We start from the raw sequence: 19,445 nt of genomic DNA on the forward strand, positions 1-19,445 counted from the left end.
CTTGCATGTATGTCTGTGCATCGTGTGCAGTGCTTACAGAGGCCAAAAGAGAGCGGCAGAACTCCTGGAACTGGTTAGAGACCATTACAAAACAGGAATGTGGGTGCTTGGAAGTGAATTCAAGTCCTCAGGAAGAGCAAGTCAGTGCTCCTAACAACTGATCCATCTCTGCGTTCTCCCCCTCTCTCTGTCTCATGTGTGTATGTGTGTGTGTTTATATGTGTGTGTGTGTGTGTGTGTGTGTGTGTGTGTGTGTGTATGTGTTTGTATAACAAACCAACCAACAAACAGGACCTCGAAAAGATAGGAATGAAATTCCTTTAATGGTCTCTAGAGGGCTTGGCCACTATAGTCTCCCCGCCCCTTTCCAACAAGGCGGCTTTCTAGCTAAGCGGAAGTGACAGCGTCGTACCGGAAGTTCAGTTCGCTGGGACTGGATCCTGCGCTCCGAGCGCAGCAGCAGTGGCGTTGCTGCGTGCGATGAGACGAATCGGAGCGTTTGGGGGCTCCACGGCCCTGTGGGCGCTGCTGGCCGCCCACGTGGCGGGGGCGTTCGAGCCCGTAAGCGTGGGCATCGCCATCGGGGCCGTGTCGGCGCTCACCGGCTACCTGTCCTATACCGACTTCTACTGCCGCTTCACCGAGTGCTGCCATGAGGAACGGCCCCTCAACACGTCGGGTATGTGCCCGCGGGCCGGTCGGGAGGGCGCTGGGAGCTCCGCTTCCGCTCCCGCTCCCGCTGGAGGCGGCGCCGCCGGAAACACACACGGCCGGGACCTCGCCACACCTTCGCAGGCCTTGCGGTGACCGCCTGGAGAACTGAACGCAGCGGGGCCAGCTGGTGCGCCCCGCCAGGGGGTGCCAGGCGTGCTGCTCCATCCAGAAAGCCCGCCTGTCGCTCTTGCTGGTTTTTATCCCGAGCCATCAGGGGTGGCGGGAAAGCTAGCCCGGAGCACAGCCGCGAGATGGTTCTTCCCTGGATGGAAGAATCTGTGTAGCTTGTTTGACATTTAGATGTTAAGGAGAACTGGCATTTAAGGATCTGACTGTAGATCCTTATGGTCCTGGCTCTGACTCTTGGCAGAGACCCCCTGCTGGATCAGTCGCTAACTGTGCCTCTGTCTCAGGTACTTTTTTTTGGTTTTTTGAGACAGGGTTTCTCTGTATAGCCCTGGCTGTCCTGGAACTCACTTTGTAGACCAGGCTGGCCTCGAACTCAGAAATCCACTTGCCTCTGCCTCCCGAGTGCTGGGATTAAAGGCGTGCGCCACCACGCCCGGCTCAGGTACTTTTTTAACCTGTGTTTTTCTCTTTGTTTTGGGGCGGGCCTCCGCAGCCCTCAAGCTGGACTTGGAAGAGAAGCTGTTTGGACAACACCTTGCCACCGAAGTGATTCTCAAGGCATTGACTGGCTTCAGGAACAACAAAAATTCCAAGAAACCATTGACTCTGTCCTTGCACGGCTGGGCTGGCACGGGCAAGAATTTTATCAGCCAAATTGTGGCTGAAAACCTTTATCCAAAAGGCCTGAAGAGTAACTTTGTCCACCTGTTCGTCTCTACTCTGCACTTCCCGCATGAGCAGAAGATAAAACTGTACCAGGCAAGAAAACCTACCGATTTCTGATCATATGCCTGGGGTACTTTACTCAGTAGCTCTGGCCTCTGCTTTGCTTTCTGTAATTTATTTGTTAACTGAGTTTTACTGTGTAGGTCTGGCAGGCCTGGAACTCACAGAGATCTACCTACCTCTGCCCTCTAAGGCTGGGATTAAATGATATTTATTTATACTTTCTGAGACAGTGCCTCGTCATGTACCCCAGGCTGCCTTTGGTGTTAGGGATCCAACTTTCTGAGGGCTGAGATTAACAGGCATCTATCAATCTGCCCAGTTTATGGCATGTGGGGGAGAGGGTGGTCTTAGACAGGGTCTAATGTAGCCCAGGTTGTCTTCAAATTCACTAAATAGCAGAGGCTGGCTTTGAACTTCTGATCCTCCTACCTTCATTTTCCAAGTGCTGGGATTATAGGTGTGTCCCATCTTCTCTATTTTTAAAATTGCTATTCCAAAATAATCCAGTGAGGTAGAGGATGCTATGGACATTTAAAGATGGAGCCAGTCAGTGTAGGGGTGAGGTGGGGTGGGGTATCATTCCTGGGACTAGGGGGAGGGAAGAGGGGACTGAAATCAGAGAAAGTGGGCAAGAGAGGCAAGGTGACTTGTCCCTTACAGCCTGACCTCCTCACCTCCTGTCTCCAGGCCTCTGCCTTAGGCACCCATAAAGGGATTTCCATTCCCACAGGGCACAGGGTGTTAGGTAGGGCGGCCTTAGATAGTTTGCTTGGGCATGGCCACATCTAAAACTTGCCACCTCTGTGTGCTGCAGCCTGGGCTTTGCCTGCCGGTGTTTCGGGAGCAAAGCTCCCGCCTGCTTGTCCTTGTGAGATCTCTGCATCTTCATCCCTTGATTCTGATATAAATGACTTCCTTGTTGGTGCTTGGCCTCCTGCTGGACGGAGCTAGCAAACTGAAACCCAATCGAAGGAGGAAATGAAACTGAGTCTCTGTTGTCAGCCAGGGAGGAGTGCCAGAAGGAAGGATGGGTTTATTTGAAGGTGCTGAGGAAGTGCTGTGCCACCAAGCTAACGTCCCCACCACGAAGTTAGGTTCCTGTTTTCTGGATTTTATTATAGATCTCTTGAAGTACAGTATACACAGTGGGTGGTCTAGTTGTGGCCTTTCCCACTTAGGGGATGAGAAGTTGCTGCTTGGGTGTTTCAGTAAAGCAAGGGTGCTAGGGATGTAGCTCAGGGCTTCTTATGCCAGCCAGGGCAGCACCTTCACTCACTGTGGCAGTCCAGAGCCTTGGTCCCCTGCATTGTGCAGATCCAAATCCAGTTGTCATTTCTGGGTGCCTCTTGTCTCGGCTTCTTTTCCTGTTGCTGTGATGAAATACCTTGACAGAGCTACTCAGGGGTTCTCTCCTTCCACCTTGTTTGGGCCTGCATACAGAGGTGTATCAGCGGTGGTTTTTGGAAGTCAGTCCTTTAGCCATTTGGGTCCCAGGGATTCAAGTCAACTGGCCAGGCTTTGATGGCTAGTGCCTTTCCACCTGTGGGAAAGGGTCATCTGCTTCGTGGGGGCAAGTATGCAGTTGGTGGCTTCCCAAGGCCCAGGCAGCTCCCCCCGCCCCGCTCCCCATCCTCTGGAACATCCTCTGAGCTGCCTCTCTCTTTGAGGTTGGTCCAGGACCAGCTCCAGAAGTGGATCCGAGGCAATGTGAGCGCGTGTGGCAGCTCCGTCTTCATCTTTGACGAGATGGATAAGTTGCATCCTGGGATCATTGATGCAATCAAACCCTTCCTGGACTACTATGAGCAGGTGGATGGGATTTCCTACCGCAGAGCCATCTTCATCTTCCTCAGGTCAGCCAACGAGGCTTCTCAGGGACCTCCAAGTGCTAGGATGAGGTTCTCCTGGCCATCCGGGACAGAAGTGCCAACTTGACAAAGCCATAGGCTCACCTGTCATTTCTCACTTCCCAGTGTCACTCTGGCATAGAAAGGGAGTTGGGGATGAGCCACAGTGGGCCTCTGGCATGGCGCTGGGTGCCCCTGCCAGCCACTCTGAGTTCTAAACACTGCATTTACATTGCTTGCAGACAGACAAGCCTTTTGTCCTTGTCTGGTAGCACACTGCAAATAGTCCTGACTTAAAGCTTTGGAAGGACTAGAAATGTAGCACCCCTGGGAGCTGGAGTGTCACATAGTGCTATGGTAGCACCTGATTATCAGGCACAGGACCCCGGGGTCAGTTCTAGCCTTGAGAAGGAATGAAGCCTTGGGCGGGTGAATCCTGCAAGGAGACAGGCATCTTTCACATGTGATATGGTCTTTGCATCCCTGGCCAACTCAGCAATGCAGGAGGGGACCTGATAACTAAGACGGCCCTGGACTTCTGGCGGGCAGGAAGAAAAAGGGAGGAGATCCAGCTGAAGGACCTGGAGCCTGTGCTGTCTGTGGGGGTCTTCAACAACAAGCACAGTGAGTCCACTATGGAGCGGGGGACCCAGTACTCGGCTGGCATCGAGTAGATTCTCAGCAGTGTGTCTTTTCGAAGCCAGCAACACCCTTGTTTGTGGCTTTGCTGCCATAGGGAGATTTCTTAGGGTATTTTGAGGGCACGTGTCACTTGACAGAGTCTCTGGAAGGGTGAAGGCACGAAGGATGGGATGTGGCTAGGTGGCGGTGACAGGAGACCCGCTGTGTCTTGTTCTGCAGGTGGCCTGTGGCACAGTGGGCTAATAGACAAAAACCTCATCGACTACTTTATCCCCTTCCTGCCCTTGGAGTACAAACACGTGAAGATGTGTGTGCGGGCAGAGATGAGGGCCCGAGGGGCTGCTATTGATGAGGACATCGTCACCAGTGTGGCAGATGAAATGACCTTCTTCCCCAAGGATGAGAAGATATACTCAGACAAGGGCTGCAAGACTGTGCAGTCCCGGCTGGATTTCCACTGAGCTCTTTCATCCAGTGGAGTGGGAAGATTCAGGGGAGCCTCCCACCCCCTTTAAGGCCTTGTCATGGAGAAGCACTTTGAAGCCCCCCCCCGGGGGGGGCTTTGCACATTTGCACCTGTGGACTTGGGATGCTGTCAGTGCAGCATCTGAAGATGAACTTTTAGAATGCTCACACTGTTACTGTGAATCAAGTGCCTAAAAGACCAACCTGTCTGAACGCAGGCCAAAGTCCTGTGTGGCCAAACGGCACCCATGCCTCAGATGCCACTAATGGGCCTGCAGCACCCTGCTGCAACCTTGGGGACGCAGAGTTTCCTACCACTGGGTTTTTTTCTTTTCTGCCTTGAGCTGGCACTCACAATTTCAGAAGCTGGTAGCACTGACAGATGCTAGCTGTTGGAGGGGAGCATTCGGGCTTGACCTTGGCTGGACTGTCAGTGTGAGCAGTGGGGGCTCCCTCTGAGGCCCCTGGAGCACACAGGGACACAGAGCCTTTGAGTTTATGCCTCCCGTTCGCTGCTGCTCAGCCCTGGCTGTGAGATGCTCTGTCCTGTCTCCCACTGTGTGTGGGTCACAGCTGCCTTGTACCTTGCCTATCAACTGTTAGATTCACCCCAGCCCCATTCCTGCTTGCATCAGGATGAGCTGTCATTTTTGTTTTGTTTTGTTTTGTTTGAGACAGGGTTTCTCTTGTGTATCCCTGGCTATTCTGGAACTCACTCTGTAGACCAGGCTGGCCTCGAACACAGAAATTCACCTGCCTCTGCCTCCCGAGTGCTGGGATTAAGGGCGTGCGCCACCATGCCCGGCCTTTTTTTTTTTTTTTTTTTTTGAGCTGTCGTTTTTGAGGGAGGTCTTTGGACCCTGTTTGCCTGTTACACTTGCTCTGAAGGTCAAGCTCTGATTTGCAGACCATGCATAGGAAGAGAAGCTCAAGGCTGGGGCTGACCTGGCCAAACCTCATGGGAAGGAGTGTGTCTGCTGTACACCAGAGATGCCATTTTTTTTTTAAAGGACATGCACATATTTAAAATTTATATTTTTACTTCTAAAGCTTAGGTAATAAATGTAAGATACCATGCATTACCATGCATTTTCAAACCTAGGAAGTGCCACAAGTGCTGGGGCACACCTTTAATTCAAAGGCAGGTAGATTCTGGGAGTTCGAACCCAGCCTGGTCTACTGAGTGGGTTCAAGGACAGCCAAGACTATATAGCCCTTTTTCAAAAAAATAAAGATGTAGGAAGGACATAAAATAGAATAAAGCTTATTCTCAGGTTTTTAACGTTGCTGTGTATGGGCACAATACCCATGATCCTAGGATTCCAGGATCCTAGGATCCCAGGATTCCTCAACTAGCTTGAGTTTGAGAATTGCCTGAGCCACATGAAACTCTCAAAAGAAAAAAAAAGGGGGGGGGGGTCTTATTGTTAAATGTGTAGAGAGTACAGCTATACTGGCACAACTCAGTTTGTGGGTTCTGGGTGTAATCTCAGGATGACGCCTTGAGTGGCATCTGGGCTGCTCTGACTGCAGGGAACTGAGTCCATCCTTGTGAACCATTCTGAACTACAGATGCTATGCAGCTGCAGACATGGAAACACTGCCATGTTTTTATACAATGTGGTAGAACGGCTATTTTTATAACACGGAAATGCCTCAAAGAGAATCACATCTAGTCATTTAGAAATGCCACGGTGAGCTGGGTGTGGCAGTGGTCACCTTTAGTGCTAGTACCTGTGAGGCCATGGCAGGACTGTCTCAAGTTTGAGGCCGTCTAGGCTGCACAAGTGAATGCCAGGCCAGTGGTGTGCATGCCTGTAATCCGAGCACTTCGGAATCCGAGTTTAAAGTCAGTTGAGCTACGTATATAGAGACCCTGTCTCAAGCAGGAAGCAAGCCAAAACGTGCCAAGGTGAGGGTGACTTTCAGGCCCTAGTCTTGGACTGGAGCCAAGTTACCGTTTATGACCTGTTGGGCTCCCAGACAAGAAGAAACACACATTTCTGTTTACAATGATGTAATACGTGGACACGTGTTGGCCACCTTTGGACTACTGTTACTATCTCCAACTTTGAAAGGCCTGGTGTGGCCTGCCCCTGTGAGAACAGAGATGGACGCAAGATAATAAAAGCAGTGGTGCATTGTAACTCGTAACTTTCCTGAGTTTTCTCCTGTCTGTGTGGTAGCACACCGAGCTCAGAATCAAGGATCTGGAACGGCCCGTTGCCTTCTTGACCTGGATGTGCAGGTTGACCCCATCACACAAAAATCAATGTTTGCTTTAAATGGTGTTACCCACACATATAGGACAGGCTATATCCGGTGCTGGAGAGCTTCCTCTGGTAGGTAAGGGCTTTTTCTGTGCGGTGTTTACATACATGAGGGGCAGGCAATCACATGCCTACCTACACGTGCCAACTTGGGCACTGTTATTTCTCCACCTTCCAAACAGGCTCTGGAGCTCAGAGCCAGCTAGACAGGCTGGGTAGCAAGCTGCAGGAGCTACCAGTCAGGCTTTCCTACCACATAGCATCCTCCTGACTGAGCTATCCACAAGTGCTGGGTCTGAATCAGAACCCTGGATGCAGGCTCCGTGCCTTGGATAGTTTGGTATTCTGGATGCTGTGGTGGACTGCACTTTTCCTACTCAGAGGTGCCTTTTATCACGGTGTGATACCTGGCCACTGCTGAGAGACCTAGTTGCTTGCTGGATCTTCCTGCCCAGAGCAGACAGAACCCGATTCTAGGTCTGTCTGTTGGCCAGGTCTCCGTGTAACTGCACTAACCTCGCTTCTCGGCAGTCCTGATAGATGGCTGCCACAGGACAGAGCAGTCTGGAAGGATAAGCTTCTGTACCGACATACTGCTGCTCCCTTCCTTCCTTAGTTGGTGTCTAGGAGCCTGACACAGTGCCCACCTGTCTCATGCTGCCGTATCTGCAAAGACAGGACTCAGCAGGACAGAGGAACCCCTGCTCCTCAGTTAGGGCTCAGTGCCTGGGCGCCATCATCAGATGAGTGGTCAGACCTGACATGTTTCCTGAGGACTTGGAACCATCACTGGGAATCCTGGGCCACCTGAAAAGGGGCCTTGAACAGGCTGGTAGCAGAGGCAGAGTGTGGTCCTGCCAGCAGCTGACCTTGTTTTGACATCAGGCCCTTTTTTCCCTGCTAAACCCAGCCCTGTCAGGGCCTTGAACGATGACCACACCTACAGGAGCCCTGCCCCTTGGCAGGCGTTTGTGTGCTGCATAAAACAAGCCTCTCCAGAGCTCTGTCATGCCTGGCAACTGGAGTGGACCTGACAAGCATGCAGAGTTGTTAAGATAAATGAGCTTTTTGTTGTTGGTTTTTGTTTTGTTTTTTTTTTTTTTTTTTTTTTTTTTTTTTTTGTTTTCTGTATATTCCTGGCTGTCCTGGAACTCACTCTGTAGACCAGGCTGGCCTCAAACTCAGAAATCCGCCTGCCTCTGCCTCCCAAGTGCTGGGATTACAGGCGTGCGCCACCATGCCCGGAAAGCTCACTTATCTTATTACTAAGGAGTCCAGAGAAGAGCACAGTCGCATCTGTGATCCAGGCTCACCTAACCACTATGGCCCCTGGCAGGGCTGCTTCAGGCCCCTGGTTCCTGAGATAACCATCCCTTCCAAGCAGCAGATGGCCAGGCTTGGGTTTCTGAAGTAGAAATACTGGTAATGTCATCCAACAGTTTCAAAAGACACACAAAGCCACTGCTGAAAGCTTCTTATAGTATTAAAACCCACTTTAAATAAAAAGTTTATCACATTTGCAGTAAAACTTACTTGTTCTGCCTCAAAACAGAAACATCTGAAATTAAAACATAATTTTAAAAAAATCACGCATCCAGAATGGACAGGCTGGGAGCTGCTTTCATCTCTGGAGGCTTCAGGAGCTTCAGGTCCATGTTGCATCTGTGGTCCCTACAGCACGGCCACCTGCAGGCTCTGAGGAGCAGAAACAGGACTTCCCCCGCTAACCTCAGCAGGAGTGTCCACGCCTCTTCTGGGGAGGAGCCCGGCAGCCGGCCTCAGTCGTCCAGGTAGTAGTCCAGCTTGGTGAACACAGTTTTGCAGCCCTTGTCAGAGAAGACCTTCTCCTCCTTGGGGAAGAACGTCATCTCTTCAGCCACCTTGCTGATAATGTCCTCGTCTACTTCATAGCCTCGGGACTGCATCTCCACTCTGATGCACATTTTCAGGTGCTTGTACTCCAGGGGCAGGAAGGGGACAAAATAATCTATGAGGTTCCGGTCAATAAGGCTGCTGTGCCAGAAGCCACCTGGGAAAGACAGAAAGGTGACACATAACAATGATTGGTCCAGACAGAATAATTCACTGGGGGCCATGCCACCCATCTCCATACAGTGAGGAAGAGACAAGATGAGACCTGCCCAGGAGTACTGCCTTGGGATGCAGCAGGGACAGCAAGGGCAGGGTGACATAAGGGGACACCTTTGAGGTCCATTAGTTAAGAATGCCTTTAACAGTGCCGGGCGTGGTGGCACACGCCTTTAATCCCAGCACTCAGGAGGCAGAGGCAGGTGGATTTCTGAGTTTGAGGCCAGCTTGGACTACAAAGTGAGTTCCAGGACAGCCAGGGCTACACAGAGAAACCCTGTCTCGAAAAACAAACAAACAAAAAATGCCTTTAACAGTGCACACCTTTAACACTAGCATGCTCTCCTGAGGCAGAGGCACGTGGATCTCTGAGTTCAAGGCCAGCCTGGTCTACAGAGTGAGTTCCAGGACAGCCAGGGCTACACAGAGAAACCCTGTCTCGAAAAACAAACAAACAAAAAATGCCTTTAACAGTGCACACCTTTAACACTAGCATGCTCTCCTGAGGCAGAGGCACGTGGATCTCTGAGTTCAAGGCCAGCCTGGTCTACAGAGTGAGTTCCAGGACAGCCAGGGCTACACAGAGAAACCCTGTCACACAAAAAGAAACCAACATGAGCACTTGTTGGGTTGGGTCCCAGTACTCCTCAGGCTGCTCACAACCATGTGCAACTCTGGGTCCAGGGATGCAAAACCCTCTCTGGACACCCACATGCACATACATAGGCACACAAAAATGAAAAATACAAAAAAAGCTTTAAAACAGACACTTTAGAGCTCTGGGCTTGGAAAGGCCTCTCCTGTGTGCCTTTGAGATGGGAGGCAGACTAGACGGCCACATGCACCACACTGCTGGGACCCAGGCAGGGTGGTGAGAAGCTTGTGGACAGATTGGAAGAGGTTCGAAAAAAGAGGTAAGGGAGGGCTAGCCACAGACTCCACCAGCTAGTCTCCAAGTAGAGCTTCTGTAGCTGGACCTGCAATAAAGGAATCCACAGCCGCTGCCTGCCAGTGCCTAGACCCTGCAGAGCATTCGGAAGCAACACCTAGACTCCCCTGGGTCATAAGGCAGGCCAGCAAGGCCGTGCAACTCAAGGGTCAGGATTCTGACAACATCTTCCCCACAAAAGCCTAACTGCATAGCTCAGCCTCCCAGTCCTGGAAACCCTTGACTCAGTACCTGCAGGATGCCCTGAAGAGCCCGTGACATGTCTTGATGTCCTGCCTAGCCTATCAGTCTTTGTGCTCTGCCTCCCTATGCAAGCTGTGCAGAGCCCAGGGTCTGTGTTCTCTGAACGGTGCTCCGCACTGATTGTACTTGGGGGAGGACCGTGGCCACAGCAAAGAACCGACTGTGGAGCAGTCACCATTGTAACTTCTGTCTTGAAGGCCTACTCTGTGCCAGAACCCTGGGGGCATCTGCCTGGCTGGGGAGGTGACCCCAAGCATAAGCGCTCAGCAGAACCAGTGACTTCAAATGGTCACATGGCTTAAAAATAATACCAGCTGGGCTGGTGGTAGGGCAGTTAGCTGGCATATGCACGGCCCTGGGTTTGAGTGTGAACCACATAAAAGCAAAACCACCCATATACTGCCAACTGAGACGTGTGTCCTCAGCAAATGTCCCCTCCAGGGTGGCCCAGCATGTGTCCTCCTCCCAAGACTGCTCTGCTCATCCTCCCCCCCAGCACTATTGCCTACTAGCCACGACAGAGTTCTCAATTATCCCTTATCCCTGCTACAGCCCCGAAGGAGGTCCCCCTGCCTTCAACACACAAGCACACCACGCATGCACAGAGTCCTCTTGATGGACTGCTGCCCATCAGTCTGTATTTCCTGTTGTATGCAGTCATCCTTTATAGCATAGAGAGAGAGAGAGAGAGAGAGCGCGCAAAAATGTTTGTCTTTTCTGCACAGGAGTAACAGAATGCACCGAGCTAGCTAGTCACCTAACTTCAATGCGGATTTCTTGGTGAGCATGTTTCCAGTGGGGCCTGTAGCCTTTTGTTACCTCAACAACCTGGTGAGATAACCAGTGAGTCACCTTCGTGGCTGTCTGCCTCGTAGGGTTCAAGGTCAAAGGTCTGCATGACAGTAGCTGGAGAAGCAGCTGAGCTGAGAGTCAAGCTCCAAGTACTGGCTGCCCAGCCCGGTGTTGCACAAGCTCCTCCCCCGCCTGTGCCCTCAGTAAGAAGCAGTCAACCAGAATCTACCTACTCCACAAGGTAGGGCAAGTGTCTGTGACAGAGGGAAGACACTGCAAAGGGAGAAGCCTTCCCCATTACTGCCTCCTGCAGCCATCTGCAGTGGCCTTCTGCTTCAACTGCCTGCTCTTCCTCTACGAGGAACATAGAGCAAACCCTGTCTTTACCAACTCATCTGTAACGCCCCCTGCAGCTCATTACAGTGGTCGCTCAGGGAGGCCGTCGGCTCCGGGAGCAGTAGGGGTGTGCGGTTAGGGGTTTAGATGGCCATACTTACTGTTCTTGTTATTGAAGACCGACACGGCCAGGGCATGCTCCATGTCTCTGAGTTTGATTTCTTCCCTCTGCTTCCCACTTTTCCAGAAATCCAGAGCCACGTCTGTGATCCTCTCTGCTCCTGCATTGCTGCCGAAACAATTGCAGTGAGGAGGGACTGTATTTCTCCCCAAAGCCCCCAGCTCGAGGGTGTCCCAGCATGTCCCAGCCACAGCCTCACCTGAGGAAGATGAAGATGGCCTTCTGATAGGAGACCTCATCTACCACATCGTAATAGTCTAGGAAAGGCTTGATGGCGTCGATGAGGCCGGCGTGCATCTTGTCCATCTCATCAAAGATGAAGATGGAGCGAGCACAGGCGCTCACGTTGCCTCGGATCCACATCTGTAACTGGTCCTGAAGGACAAGGGGGCCCTTCAGTGTAACTGTGGGTTCCGACACCCACGCCCAAGTTCTCTGAAATAATGACTCTCAGACTCAAGTATAAATGAAGAAATACCGGGGCCCAGAGCATTGGTTCTGTTCCCCAACTAGCTCATATCTCAATAATCCTGATTATTCTACTTTGTGAGTGTCACATGGCAAGTTCTTTCTCCTTCAGTTTCCTGTGTCTCTCTCCATCTGCAGTCTGGGGCCAATTTCCCATGCTTCTAACTCTATATCTCTGCCGATGTCCTACCTTCTAATTCTGCCTCAGCTCGTTGGCCAGTCAGCATTTTTATTGACAGGTGAATGCTTCCACCCATTTCACAAATGATTCCTGCTACAATTAAGAGCTCTGGGGGTGGGGGTGGGGGAAGGGAGGGGTCGTGTGTGGGTGTGTGTGGAGGGGGGGAGACGACACAATTCTATCAGCTTTGGATTTGTTTTTGTGAGCATTTACCCTGAGCCTCACTAGTGCTAAGCAAGCCCAGGCTGTCAGGACAATGGCTGCGTTTCTGGAGCACTGTGCTATGAGCATTACACCCATACACCTTTGGCCTCACAAGCACTTCCTGTATGGATAGCATCATACCCATGCCACAGACCAGGACCCCGAGCTACAGAGCACTTGCCTAAGAAAATGTAGTTAGGCTGAGGCAGGATGGGATCTCGGTCCAACACTGCCCTATGCCAACGCTCCAGGTTTGTGACCTTGTGTCAGCCAGGCACCAGCTCTGTCCTCACAATGTCACATAGATCCTATGATGCCAGCCTCTGGATGAGAGGCAGAAGCCCACCATCCCCTCAGCCCTTCCTCTGCAGTCCAGCCTGCAAAGCACTGACTCAGTCACAGGCTCCCTCAGGGAGTCTGTTGCTTGCTCGGCATCCTGGGAGGGGTGTGACGAGGCTATCCTGACCAGGAACACACTCTACATGGTGACATTCATCTGTGATCCTGCTAAGACAGAGCAAGAGCTCCAGGCCAGGGCTGGGGAGAAAGCTTAGTGGGGTAAAGTGCCTGTCTTACAAGCACCCCTGAGAGGAAGCCAAGTGAGAGCCCTGAGTACTGAGGAAGCAAAGACAGGAGCCATGGGACTTGCCTGGTAGGCAGGCCCAGGTCTCAATAAAATGTCGACAGATCCTGAGGAACATCACCAGAGACAGACATATGTACACACATGCTCACAAGCACATACAAACACAAAATTTTAAAAAAAGACCAAACTAAAATGATGACGATGATGATGATAAACAGAGTCCAGGCTGCAACAGTGAGCTCATGGGCAGGGGGCTCGAGAACAAAGCAGACGAACAAGCCCTCCTTATTTGTATTTGGTTGTTCGGTGGGGCAGATGCTAAAGAATGAAATCAGAGCCTCAGTCACCCTAAGCCAGCCCCCAACAAACCCCAGCCAGGTTCCTGTACACTAAGCCATCAAGGGGAGACACACAGACCTCTTAAAGCTTCTTCCTGGGAAAACTGAGCCCAAATCCTACCTAACGCGTAGGTATTTCCAGCCACCCTCCTCCTGAAGTGAGCTGGGGAAGGCAGCCAGGTATCTTTCTAAAGAACACACGAACAGCTACACTGTACATCTATCTGCTTAGGGTGTTTCCACTGCTCTGTGACCACGATACAGTTTTCCTTTGTATCTAATGTAAGCAGCAACTCTGCAGGTATGGACCAGCTTCCCCTCCCAGCAGCAGTTCTCAACCTGTGTGTTGAGACCCCTGGGGAGCACTTATCAAATACCTGCTGATCAGATATTTGTGTTAAGATTCATATCAGTAACAAAATTACAGTTATGAAGTAACACCGAAATCATTTTATGAGGAACTGAATTAAAGGGTCACAGCATTAGGAAGGTTGAGAAACTGCCTTAGCGGAACCTTCAGAGACCTGAACCACGTGGCAAGGGAACATTTCCATACAACTCACTCAGTCGTTAGAAGGCCACGGAGGTGTGCCCAGTCTCCTGCCCCAGACTGTACAAGCGCTCTCTGCAGGGAGACACCGTTCCAAGCACTGTTAACTCAACATTGTTTTGTTTTGTTTTGTTTTCGAGACAGGGTTTCTCTGTATAGCCCTGGCTATCCTGGAACTCACTCTGTAGACCAGTCTGGACTCGAACTCAGAAACCCGCCTGCCTCTGCCTCCCGAGTGCTGGGATTAACGTCTGGCTATAACTCAACATTTTTGAATCTTCTCCCCAAAGCCATTGAGGAAATGATCCTGAGCCCCTATTTTCTTGTCTTCCTCCACCTGCCATCCTCTCTATTTCTGTTTTCAAACAGAAGCTTACTGTGTAGCCCAGACTAACCGCAAAGGTGTGATCCTCCTGCCTCAGCCTGCTGGGTGTGTAGGAAAACACCCGCTGACCTCAGGCACCGAGATTAAACAACCTGCACAAAGCCACACAGTGCTCAACAGAAAGGGGGTGCACTAACACACTCAGGGTGAAGCACCATTCTAAGACAGAGAGTGTCCCTGCTCAGGTTAAGTGACAGCCCCAACTGCACAGCTGTAGGGAGGGAGGGACCGAACCTGAATTCAGGTGTGAGCCTGTTATCAGAATTAAACTCCAATAGCAGGTTGCAACAGCTGGGTCAAAGCAAACTTGGCCTCTAGGTTTCCTTTTCACAATGGGGGTGGGGAGTGGGGGTGGGGATGTGACTCCTAAAGACCCTGGAGTTGTTATGTCCCCACTTCCCAGCCAAGTTGTTACCTTACCGAACACAGAGGTCACTCATAAAACTTTGGTGGTCTAACTGCTCTATGTAGCTCAAACCCTTGTAACTTACATATCTATCCGGGAGTTGTGGTGGAGACTTAATCCAGAACTTCGCACATTCTGGACAAGTGCTCTACCCAGAGCTACCCCCAGCTCTTGCCGGTTCCCTTTAAAACACGGTGCACAGGCTAGTCTAGCCTCAGCTGTCCAACGGATATGACCACTTCTGTGCACACCTTTTAAAGAGGAACTGACATACAGAGCCATGTTGAGGCTCACTCACTGACGTGGAATCCCCATATCCCACCCCACAACGGAGAAACCCCAATCCCGGGTCAACCGCGAAGACGGTCATTTAAATGCTCTTGCCTTATACAGTGTGATGTTAGAGGCGTGGGGGAAGTGTAGCGTGGCCACAAACAGGTGTACATAGTCACTGTTCAGTCCGCCCTCGTAAATATTCTCCGCGATGATCTTGCTGGCGAAGTTTTTGCCGGTGCCCGTCCACCCGTGCAGGGAGAGGGTCAGGGGCTTCTTGGGCTTCGGGTTGCTTAGGAAACCAGACACGGCGTTTAAGATGACTTTTTTTGCAAGGTGCTGTCCAAAGAGCTTGTGGTCCAGATCCTTCTGCAGCGCTGAGAAAGGAAAGATCACTCTGGTCAGGAGAAAAACAAGCTGGCAAAAGGCAGCCCCATTTCCAGGCCGTGGGGCCCGCGGAGCCTGGTCTGGAGAGCGCGGAGGGACTCTGGTGCGACGAACTCTGCCCTTGCTAAGGGCTGGCCTTGGAACGTTTCGGGCTGCTGCCAGGCTGCGCCCCAAAGCCAAGCGGAAGAGGTGCCGTGAGGCCGCCCCGGAGAGCTCCGCGAAGGGCTGACACCCTACCCCCGGCCCCGACCACTCATCTCTCAGGCCTCCGACCAAAGTCTGGCCTGGCAGCGGCGCCATCCCCCTGCCGCAGCATCCCGGCCGCCTGGTGCCCGCCTACCCTCCCGGCTGAGGCTCCGCTTCTGGCCGCAGCACTCCGCGAAGAGGCAGTAGAGGCGAGGGTAGGAGATATAGCTGGCGAATACGCCGGCCAGGGCCAGACCCAGGCTGATGGGCTCCACCGCACGAACCACGCACGGCGCCAGCAGCAGCAGGGCCAGAGCGGCCCGGCCCAGCTTCATGCCCTGACCCGCGCACCTTGCGCGCCCACCGTACCCCGCGCACCGCCCAGATCGTGTTTCCGGTTCCTGCTGGCGGGGCCGCCCTCTTTGTCCCGGGCAGGCAGTCTCCCGACGCTAGTGGCCACCATCTTTGTTAAGGGCAAAGTTCCTTCTGCTTCTAACCCTTAAAGTTGTAGGAATAATGAGATTATAGGAATCAGGTGATGATGATTGCTGCCCCATCCCCAACAAATAACAGTATTTTAGAACCATTTTTTTTTTTTTTAAAATAATGGGCTAGAAAGATGGCTCAGCGGTTAAGAGCACTGATTGCTCTTCCAGAGGTCCTGAGTTCAAATCCCAGCAACCACATGGTGGTTCACAACCATCTGTAATGGGATCTGATGCCCTCTTCTGGTGTGTCTGAAGTCAGCAACAGTGTACTCACATACATGAAACAAATCTTAAAAAAAAAATGATGCAGGCACCTCCATGCATGTGGCGCTCATAAACTCATGTGGGCTTACATACATGCATAAATTAACATGTAAATGAACAAGTTTTAAAAATGAGAGGATAATATAGTGGGTTTCCATATGACCCCCCTTCAACGTGCATCCGTATTATTAAATCTGACATTTGGTTCAGGTGCGGTGGGTAGTATGCACCTTTAACCCCAACACTCTGTATGAGTTGGGGCCAGTCTACAAAGTTTCAAGCAGGTCAAAGCTGCATATTGGATCTTGTCTTGAAAACAAAACAAAACAAAACTGACATTTGAGGGCTGGGTATTGTAGCACACATCTTTAATCCCAGCTCTCTGGGAAGTAGAGACAGGTGGTTGTCTTGGATGTCTGAGGTGGAGGCCACCCTGTCCTACACAAGGAATTCCAGGTGCAGTCAGGGCTACACAGTGAGATTCTGACATCTCAAAAAAAAAAAAAAAAATAGCATCTGTATATTATACTTGTTAAAACCCCATGACCATTATTATTATGTTTTAAAGATTTATTTATTTTATGTATGTGAGTATACTGTCTTCAGACACACGAGAAGAGGGCATCGGATTCCCACTACAGATGGTTGTGAGCCACCCTGTGGTTGCTGGGAATTGAACTCAGGACTTCTGGAAGAGCAGTCAGTGCTCTTAACCGCTGAGCCATCTCTCCAGCCCCATAAGCAGTATTATTAAATAAAGCCCATAGTTTCTTACTTACCCAGTTTCTTCCTTAGGGAACTGTAGGCATAATGTTATTGTGCGCTGTATAAGGATTATCCTTGTATTATTCAAATGCTGATTGCTATGCCCTAATATATGGTTGCTATCCTTCTTTTGAGAACTGCCTGTCATCAATGTTGTGTAAACATTGCTCCCTAATTATTCCGATTGGTCAATAAAGGGCTGATCAGCCAATGACAGAGCAGGAGAGACAGAGGAAGTGGGGATTTAGCCATGAGGTGGGGGAGTCCAGAAGACATCATGATCATAAAAAAACAGCCAGAGCAGAGAAAGACATAAAATACAAGTATCTCAGGGATTGTGGCGGGGAAGTAGTCAGGTTAGCTTAGAGATTAGAATAAATTAATACTGCTCAGTTGTTGTGCCTTAAACCTGTTAAATAAAATAAAATAAAATAGTCCTGTCTCAGTTATCTGGAAGCTAGTTGGCTTAAGAGAAAACTGTACCATTGAGCTCCCCACAATGCTGGCTCTCAGCTTCTCTTGGGTGCACTTTAAATGACTTTGAGAGTTTTGAGAAATACTAGGCACCCTCGTCTGAAAATGTTTGCAGATTGTCCTTCTGTTGGAATTTGACATTTTCTCATCATTAACTAGAGTTCGGGAAGGGGTTGCCAATGTAAAGTGCTATTTCCAACACATTCTACCCAGGGCCACACCGTCAGCTTGGTTTGATTGCTGAGACAGTCCTAATTTACTTTCAGTTAAACACTATGACCAAAAGCCCCTTACAGGAGGAAAGGGTTTATTTCATCTCATGGGATACAGTCCATCATTATGTCTAGCCAAGGCTCAACTCAACCTGAAGAAGAAAGAGCCTGTGGAAGAAAGTTGCTTACTGGCTTGTTCCTCTGGCTTGCTCAGCCTCTCCTCTTTTTTTTTTTTTTTTTTTTTTGGTTTTTCGAGACAGGGTTTCTCTGTGTAGCCCTGGCTGTCCTGGAACTCACTCTGTAGACCAGGCTAGCCTTGAACTCAGAAATCCTCCTGCCTCTGCCCCCCAAGTGCTGGGACTAAAGGCGTAGCCACCACGGCCCAGCAACTCAGCCACCTTTCTGTGCAGTGTTGTTTTGTCTAAATTCATGTCTCTGTGTGGATATAGGATCCTCTACAAGTGTAGTTACAAACAGTTGTGAGCTGCCATGTGAGTGCTGGGAACTGAACCCAGGTCCTCTGGAAGAATAGCCAGTGCTCCCAACCACTAGGCCATCTCTCCAGTCCCTCAGCTACCTTTCTTATACAGCCTAGAGGTGGCACCACCCACAGCAGAATGGGCCCACCCACACCAATCAATAATTAAGAAAAAGCCCCACAGGCTAACAGGATGCAGACTATCTCTCAGTTGAGCTTTCCCCTTTCCAGGTATGTCTAGGTTTGTGTCAAGTTGACAAAAACTGAGCAGCACGGGCAATGTCTATGATCCCTTGCTGTGCCGTTCCCTCGGGATCCTCTCTCATTTTACGGGAGTCTTTGGAAAGAAGTTAGTGTGCAAGGCCCACACTTAGGCAGGGGAGAGTTACACTCTACCTTGCTGAGGACAAAGTGTCTACAGAAATCACCTGGACCAGGTACTGAGTCACTTGACTGTAATCGCAGCAGTCAAGGCAAGTGTAAGATAAGAAGTTCAAGGTCACACTCAGCTACATAGGAAGACCACCTAGACCCAAAGAGTAGAAAAAAAAAGACTACCCATTGGAATTCTGTATGCAGGATTTGTCTCTCCCTGATTTCCCCAACCTTCACGACATGGTTTCTCTGCATAGCCCTGCCCATCCTGGAACTAGCTCTGAAATCCAGACTGGCCTCTAACTCATGGAGATCCACCTGTACTTGCCGCTGGTGGACTAGGATTAAATGTGTGTGACACCATGCGTTGCCCTTTTTATTTTTAAAACTGTTTGTCCTTAAACTCCTTCCAAGTGGAGAATGAATACCAAACTGCTTTCTATGGTGATGGGAGCTGAACCTCAGACTGACAGGCAAGCACCCTGCTCAGTGAGCCACACATCCAGGCCCCATGTGCTTCTCCAACATATACCGAACTCTGAGATCTGAAAATCCTGCCTGCTAGTGGAGTGTAACAGACCCCCCCNCCCCCCCCNCCCCCCACAGACCTTATCACAAGGGACTCCATGATGGAAGTACCATTCAGGATGCAAAACTCCAGTACCACTCACCAAATGAAAATAATGACCTAATCCATCAAACCCCACAATTCTGTGAAAGCCTCAATGTACTAACCTTGCAATTTTTGCCTGTTGTAGACTTCCTTCTGGTTAGCTGTCCTTGTTAATTTAAGTATATGAATCTAGAACATGGTTTTTGTGCTTAAAAGTTCACACTGAGAAAAGCTCAGGCCTACACTAAGATCCGGTGCGCCACCACACCGGCGGCCATTAGATTCTTTATTGATCGATCAAGAACCAATTGGGGGCCGGGCGTAGTGGCGCACGCCTTTAGTCCCAGCACTCGGGAGGCAGAGGCAGGTGGATCTCTGAGTTCGAGGCCAGCCTGGTCTACAGAGTGAGTTCCAGGACAGCCAGGGC

General features: G+C 50.7%; 2 protein-coding genes across 2 annotated transcripts; one reads left to right on the forward strand and one right to left on the reverse strand.

Annotated features, from left to right (window-relative positions):
- The first annotated feature begins 438 nt into the window (after positions 1-438).
- On the forward strand, positions 439-4,723 carry Tor1b (torsin family 1 member B). Its single transcript, XM_021193781.2, has 5 exons — positions 439-679; positions 1,337-1,602; positions 3,250-3,425; positions 3,916-4,043; positions 4,281-4,723. The coding sequence occupies exons 1-5, from the start codon at positions 481-483 to the stop codon at positions 4,520-4,522; spliced, it is 1,011 nt and encodes a 336-aa protein (XP_021049440.1). The 5' UTR covers positions 439-480; the 3' UTR covers positions 4,523-4,723.
- A 3,538-nt stretch (positions 4,724-8,261) lies between these two features.
- Tor1a (torsin family 1 member A) lies at positions 8,262-15,724 on the reverse strand. The gene is made up of 5 exons (XM_021193192.2): positions 15,504-15,724; positions 14,888-15,153; positions 11,585-11,760; positions 11,366-11,493; positions 8,262-8,825 (listed from the first exon to the last, which is right to left on the reverse strand). Exons 1-5 carry the CDS (start codon positions 15,682-15,684, stop codon positions 8,575-8,577), a joined length of 1,002 nt encoding a protein of 333 aa, XP_021048851.1. The 5' UTR covers positions 15,685-15,724; the 3' UTR covers positions 8,262-8,574.
- Positions 15,725-19,445: the final 3,721 nt, after the last annotated feature.

Source organism: Mus pahari, chromosome 3, assembly GCF_900095145.1.
Source record: "Mus pahari chromosome 3, PAHARI_EIJ_v1.1, whole genome shotgun sequence".
Taxonomy (NCBI): Eukaryota; Metazoa; Chordata; class Mammalia; order Rodentia; family Muridae; genus Mus; species Mus pahari.

What these genes read in the sequence shown, in the direction of transcription:
- Tor1b (XM_021193781.2), top strand. Translation starts at nt 481, where the DNA reads ATGAGACGAATCGGAGCGTTTGGGGGCTCCACGGCCCTGTGGGCGCTG. An exon ending in ACGGCCCCTCAACACGTCGG is followed by an intron (nt 680 to 1,336) that starts GTATGTGCCCGC and finishes GGGCCTCCGCAG; the next exon opens with CCCTCAAGCTGGACTTGGAA. An exon ending in GCCATCTTCATCTTCCTCAG is followed by an intron (nt 3,426 to 3,915) that starts GTCAGCCAACGA and finishes TGGCCAACTCAG; the next exon opens with CAATGCAGGAGGGGACCTGA.
- Tor1a (XM_021193192.2), bottom strand. Translation starts at nt 15,684, where the DNA reads ATGAAGCTGGGCCGGGCCGCTCTGGCCCTGCTGCTGCTGGCGCCGTGC. An exon ending in CTAACATCACACTGTATAAG is followed by an intron (nt 11,761 to 14,887) that starts GCAAGAGCATTT and finishes CTTGTCCTTCAG; the next exon opens with GACCAGTTACAGATGTGGAT. An exon ending in GCCATCTTCATCTTCCTCAG is followed by an intron (nt 11,494 to 11,584) that starts GTGAGGCTGTGG and finishes TTGTTTCGGCAG; the next exon opens with CAATGCAGGAGCAGAGAGGA.